Below are 7,035 nucleotides of genomic sequence, written 5' to 3'. Positions count from 1 at the left end.
AAAACTTTTCGTAAATATCACATATTTCTTTCAACCAATTTCGCAGAAAATTAATTTTTCAAACCGAAATCAATTTCGCGATACACCGTTTTTCTCACAACAGATAGCCACCAATCCTTCCACGATGAACAGCATTTGATCGCCAAGACAGAGCCCTTCCCCTCCTCACAAGAACTGCGGGTGTTGCGCAATGTCCTCAGCTTCTCCACTAGGGTTTTCCAAGGCATGCATTCCTATTGCACTAGCCAACGTAAACCAGTGCATGATCCTACATAACGTTATGATAACTTCCCTGCAGAGAATAATCTTCATTACTTGTATATAAACTCCTTAGATCGAACTCGCAACTCTTCGTAGTCACCATCTACACTTCTCAAAGTGGCATTCGAAAACGAAACCAACTACCAATACATATGCTACCACAATCGTACTATTCATACGATCCTATCCATTGGACTTTCACCCGTGCTATGCAAAAATACTAATGAAAAGCGTATTTCACGTTTCCCTCCGTGAAAACGCATAAGCATTGAACAACACCGATACGGGCTGATTTGTCCGGTGTAGTTCGTCAAGTATTTTCAATCGTGTTTTTCAAATTTTTTATGTACGCCACTTCACGTAAAACGGGTGAAACTCCGCTTAAACCACTACTAAATGGATATAAACCTTCTAATATTGGAGTTTCACCCGTTATACGAAAAAGCAAAACACTAGTGAAAAACATATTTCATAATTCACTTCGTGGAAAACAATTGTGTTATCGATCGCGAAGACATACACGTCTCACCGTAAAATGAGTGCAACTCCATTGTAATGAGCAGTATGTCAATGAAAAATTATATTTTCCGAATTCAATATAGTATTACACTAGAGTTTACCCGCTATTCGCCAAGCGGAAAAGAAAAATAAGTTTTTCCACTAGTCATAGTATCACGAGTGAAACTCCACTATTTAACATATTCCCATTATTATACTATCGATATTTATAATATATGATGCTTATAGACCAACATATAAAAATATACTCATACCTATTCTCCATCGTACCCCCCTACATCGATCGTAGTGTATCTTTCCACTTCATACACCACCAATGAAAACTAATACCAATACAATGCAAATGCAATGGAAATCAATCTAACTTCCATGAGCTGAGTGAATTTTCCAAGCGACTTTCCGGCGATGAAAATTCTAAATATGATGCATTAATACGTTCTCACTGATATCTATGGGGAGCTCTCCCGAGGACATCACCCAATACTACCAAGGAAAACGCATCGCTCCATTTCCCCGTCATTTGCCTCAAGCTGGTGAGCCCCTCCCAGTATCTCTGCAACGCCATATTAGTCCGGAACACGACCATGTACCCCAAAATAGTACCGTAAATCTGTCAACATATCTCACAATACAACAGGTATCCCTATGAGCCCTACCTGTAAAGCAAAAGGCTTCTCCAAAATCAAGTGTTCATTAAGAAAATCAATATAGACGAATAATGCTGCGATTACACAGGCAATAACACAATATATTACAATCTGATCAAACCAGAGGACGGCTGCATACACAACCAACCGTGCGATAAAATTCTCCCAAAACTCCATCAATGTGATACACCAAAATACCAAGCATTTATCTAGGATCTCAATTACGAGAACTCTCCAAAACTCTTTAAAACGAACATTGGAGATTATCATGGAAGCACTTTATTGCTAGCTCAGAAACTGTCGATCATCTTGATAACAAAGGCGAGGGCTCAAGGCCAAAAGTGTTATCCCGGTTCGGAAACAAATACGAAACCGATTTTCCTCGTCTGCGAAACACTACCCACTCGAGTACGACAGACACCGACAATACATAATTTCACCGTGTTAACTTTCACGACACACGCAAACACCAAATGACAGTGTCAAATCATAGTATATTTTTCGTAAAAAAATTTTTTTCCGAAATTTTCCCCTCCTCAGCTGAGCTGGATAGTTTCTCACTACTATATAGAGTCTTGCATACGACTGTTATTAGGAATACACACAAAACCAACAACAATAATCATCCTTCTTCATTATCATCAACGTGCACAGGTGACCATGTACATATCCCCCCACACTGCCGAGACACCCTACTACTACTACCCCTGAGTAAGGCGATCCGGTCCACCTGAGTATCAGCCGTATCGGACTCTCGCTGTTGTCGTATTCAATCATCTGTCACTCCTAATAAAACGCCACCAACATTACTCACTTAACAACGCAACTACATATTGAGATTCACTTCGCGATCTATACAAAGAGAACTCCCTTACGGTAGAGAGAAATCACAGATAGTAAATCAGACCAAGCACAGAGACAACAAAGGGCAGTAGTAGTTCGACGATGACCTGCACTAGGTCATCCCATCACTGATTCCTACTGCTGCCCATCATCATAATAGTAACAACAAGCTCAGAATTAAAGACATACACAGCAGGAGGTGACGAACACACCGTCGAGGCCAGCAGCAACCTATATTATCAATTTTATCGCCATTCCATAGCTACGTTCAACGGCTACTAAACATCATTACTCACTGCCTCTTACCAACCGACACATCACTTCGTGTAAGCGGCAACCTCTCCCGATTCGAGGGGATACCAGGCGCGGGCTTTCGCTCAGCTGGGGATACCATAAGGGGCGCATTCAGGGGGGCCAACAGTGCTGACGGCTACAAAGAAAATAATTAACTCTATTCATACCACACCTCGACAAACTTACTGGCTCCTTCTCGTGGAGACCGAAAGGCAATCTAACGACTTCATCGTATAACAACTCTCCATAGATGAGCATCACAAAACCGATCAGCTGTAGCAACGACCACGCAGTTAGAGGCTCTCCAAGACCTTTACCCGGTGCTACATAGAACCTGCAGGAAACAGTCGAACCATCTCATAGGAGTATCGACTTACATTAGCACAGAAACAATCCAGATAAGGATAGTTCTGGTGGCGTCCAAGAAGGTGTGATGCACCGCAGAAGCTGTAGCAGTTACCATAACTCCACATAAATTGAATACAAATACGGAGACAACGAAAGACACAGTAAGCCACATAATGGCCGAGTCATTAGCAAGCATCACAAAGGAGTCTCTAGTACTCTCAATAACACCACCAACATCACCACCACGTAGAGAGCCGACTACAGGGAGAGCAACAGCTACCATAAGGATGGTTCCCCAGAAACCCTCGAGGCCAACCAAAGCGACAGGGGAAACGTCGTGAGGCGGCTTAAGAAGGAACTCCTCGATGACGTATTGCGAGGCGCATACAATTTGACCACCAACGATGAAACAAATACCGAGAAGTAGTTTGCCGAGACTAACTACTTGAGTTTGGTTCTCTCGAGAGGCAACACTAGACATACCCACGAAAATCAGGGCGATAACACAGATGATCACACCGGCCCAGTTGTGACGGTACATCTTTCTGTGGAGGAAAAGGACCGATAGAGCTGCTGAGAAGATGAGGATGCTGCCCTTCAGCATTTGGAAGACCGACACGGGGGTGTAGACGAGACCGATCGCCTGGAAGGAGGACCCCAAGAGGTCGAAAAGGGATGGTATGGCAACAACAAAAAATATATGTTTGTTGACTTTATCCACTTTAATGCTCTTCGTCCACAGTAGGAAGTAGTAGACAGGCAATGCCAACAGCATAGCAACGAACATGACCAGACTCATAAACCAGGGCTTCTCGAAAAGGTGATAAATACCATCAACGCCGAAGGCACCAGTTTGGAACTGTAATTTCTCAACGATAGAGTTGGCTGAGCCGGCCAACAGACCAATAGTAAAGACGATCGCGAAGGTGCTCCACATTTTCAGTGATCAATGGGAGCTCTCAAATTAAAATAGGTCGACAACAACAACTGACAAGGACACCTCTCCAATACGCTAGCTTTGAAATATTTTTTATCGAAACACAATTATACACGTTCGACAGGGTAGATCGTACGAGTGGCAAGTGGAAAGTTCATCAGCAGCAGCCTTAACCAGTCAAATGAACAGAGCTCACACAGAGAGACGGGTGGAACAATAGAGCTTGATGAGATTATCATCTTCCCTAGCCGCGCAGCTCTACGCTGAAATAGAAAGTCACTTGCTCTCTTAGCAAATCTTGCATTTCCTCAACGAGCAGATGAACTTTGAAAAGATCGAATTTCACACGTTGTCGTACTACCACCGCGAACAACTACAGATACCAATGTGCAAACCCATAGGCCTGACTACTCAACTTTCACTTGCCTACTAGCGACTGTCAACATCATGCCCGCCATTGCGGATTACGTTCAGAACTACTCGTGATGCGTCACCCCACGATACGCCCGTATCGATGATAATAGATATTCACTGAGTTTAGATAGATTACAACGCTCTAATATAATAGGTTATAACTCTGCGTTGGCGACTTTGTCGAGCACAGGGCGTATATTTAACTAGTCGGGTTGAGCCAGGGCTAACAGTACGGCTACTGACCGGCGTTGGTCAGTGACCGATTGCCACCGGTGGGATTAGAGGGCAAGACAGAAGAGGCAATCATTTCCTCAAAGTCGCACTCACTCTGCCGAAGAACTTCGAATGTATCTGATACAAAGAAGTGGTCTCATGGAAGATGCACAGCGTCGTGATTCAGGACACTGCTTTCGAGTTGTCTCGCGATCTGCTACTACGAGTGATATTCTATCAACTTGAGAGGCCATAGAAGCTTTCTTAGAAGATGTCGATAAGGATAGAGTATTTATCCCCATCACTAAGATGCGGAGCTTTGCATTACCACGTAAGTTCAGAAGGGAAGGTACATATATATTAGCGGTAATGTATAATCGTAACCTAGTCAGGTGATTGTTATCCGATACCTTCCTTGCTCCTCATCCAAATGCATTCCTTGATGAGGATTTAGCACGCAAGTGGCGACAACCCTGAGCAGCTATAGCGTTTACTTGGCCGGCAGTGGTGTGGGAATTCTCGCCATTAGCATTAAATATAGGGTGAAGGCGCTCAAGACTTGAGTGATGAAATGAATGTATGTTTTTGGACAACAGACATTTAACAATAGTATGGTAGAGTGTTCAGGGTAAACCAGCGAGCGAGTAAAGTTGATCTAACTATATCGGTGATGCCCACTTTTAACCACCGAGTAGATCATGAACAGCTGTCTGCAGGTACTACCAGTTAGGAAGCCTACTCTAGAGGAAGCCGACCTACGCGTACCTTCCTTCCTTCCTCGACCACCTAGAGCTAATCCCGGAGGTCCTATCCCTTTACCAGGGATGTATTATCGTATTGTCTATGGCGCTCGTAGATGTGCATATTGTGAACTCTCATGTAGGAGTCTCATCCATCGTATTGATGAGTGCCCTAAGCTGGAGCAGGCCCAACGCCAAACGGGCCTGCCGAGTGACGAGGCTATCAACGCTCAGTATTGGTGATAACGATAAAGTTACATGGTTACTCGCTACCATTTCGGATTTGTCTTTCTTGCGTTTCCCAAGTTTGTATCTCCTCGAAGTTTGCTATGACTAACACTGCAAGTCCCATCGAAGAACCTGTCCGTGAGGAGACGGTGGAGGATAAAGAATTCCAGCGGGCGTTGGAACTGGTTGAAAAGAGACTCAAAGACATGTAGGGATCTTCAAGCGTGGTGTTGCGATTTATACACGTTACACATACAGGGAAGCCGATTACGAGGAAACTCTAGCAGCTGAGAGACCCAAGGAAGAGGTGAAGGGGACTTCTATCGAGGAATTCGGGTGGATATCATATTGCGGCCACCCCGGTGCAGGAACATAGTGTAGGTATGGACCTCTCCGTAGTGATAGCGACGAGAGCAGTGACGATGAAGAGGAGGAATTCGGAGCCTTCATCTCTGGAGAAGTTCGAGAGGAAGGCATCAAGGGGTCACCAAGTGTTATCCATCCGAAGCAGTGAGGTTCCGTATGCTCTGAGTTTTTGTGATGATGATATTTAGGATGTCACCACAAGACCGACAGCGGATTCGCGAGGCGATGGCGTCGATTCCCAAACCCGATGAGCCAGAATGGGCTCGAGGGCTTACCGATGACGAGTTTCTTAAGGCCGCCCTCAGTCGCTCCCGAATACATTAGTTCCTGTGATGAACATCTCGCATTACCTATACTGTTTTGTTTTATGAGAGTTCAGATGGCTTGTTGGGAAACCAACTCAAACACGGAGCTCACGGTACTATCAGAAATCGACAGAAACATCGTCGTACGCAGTTCGCAGGAGCTGATGTATGATAAGACGTAAATCGAGAGAATAGGGATCGACTTCCCGAGACCGCACAGAGGCCCTCGTCAACTTGATAGAACCTGCTAAACACTCAGGTATCGTCCTCATATTCTTGTCTAATTTCGGCCAAACTTTGAACTTGCCAATGAATTGACCTCGTCATCAATTGGATACCCCAGTTGGGGCGATCACCATTTTATATACCACCACTTCAACTGTATTATAGGCGATTCGCCATATTTCCGAGGCATCTCAGTCAAGACAAAAGCCCATTTGAAATGTCGCTAAGATACCCAACAACATGCACGACACTATACCGTCTTCCTATGTATCCCCCAGCTGGGCCGTACTGATACCATGAATATATGCTATCAAGCCCGGACCGGCTGGAATTCCAAAAATCCAGTATGATGGATGGATATAAGCATGAACCCGATATTAAGTCAATTCAAGCGGAGACCGCACTAACTGTTCCCCCAACACAACAGTGCATGAGGTCAATAATAATACTATTAGGAATTGTACGTAACTACCTCGCTTAAGCTACCCGAACATATCGACTTCTTCTTCCTCATCAGCATTTTTTGAAGGATCGTTGAGGACTGTCGAACTCTTGACGAAGGACATCCGGAAAGGATTGCTCGCAGTAACACTGGGCTTGCTAGCCCCCGATGCGACTTCCATCATCCTCTTCTCTACAGAGACCGAGTGCCGGCCTGAGGACCCGAGTAGCCCAAACCAGGACGTGCCGCCTCG

General features: G+C 44.7%; 2 protein-coding genes across 2 annotated transcripts; one reads left to right on the top strand and one right to left on the bottom strand.

Moving 5' to 3' along the window:
• Positions 1 to 2,562: 2,562 nt before the first annotated feature.
• Positions 2,563 to 3,849, bottom strand: Pmar_PMAR014408 (conserved hypothetical protein; the record flags this gene model as incomplete). The annotated part of the gene is made up of 3 exons (XM_002774999.1): positions 2,563 to 2,700; positions 2,751 to 2,898; positions 2,942 to 3,849. 3 exons carry the CDS (start codon positions 3,847 to 3,849, stop codon positions 2,563 to 2,565), a joined length of 1,194 nt encoding a protein of 397 aa, XP_002775045.1.
• Positions 3,850 to 5,545: 1,696 nt separating this feature from the next.
• Pmar_PMAR014407 (hypothetical protein) lies at positions 5,546 to 5,954 on the top strand (the record flags this gene model as incomplete). The annotated part of the gene is made up of 3 exons (XM_002774998.1): positions 5,546 to 5,652; positions 5,703 to 5,780; positions 5,826 to 5,954. Coding segments are annotated over 3 exons (314 nt in total), but the record flags the coding sequence as incomplete, so codon positions are not given.
• Between the last annotated feature and the right edge of the window lie 1,081 nt (positions 5,955 to 7,035).

Source organism: Perkinsus marinus (genome assembly GCF_000006405.1).
Source record: "Perkinsus marinus ATCC 50983 genomic scaffold scf_1104296957150, whole genome shotgun sequence".
Lineage (NCBI taxonomy): Eukaryota > Perkinsozoa > Perkinsida > Perkinsidae > Perkinsus > Perkinsus marinus.
Note: the sequence above shows the minus strand (reverse complement) of the source record. Positions and strands in the feature narration are given on the sequence as shown.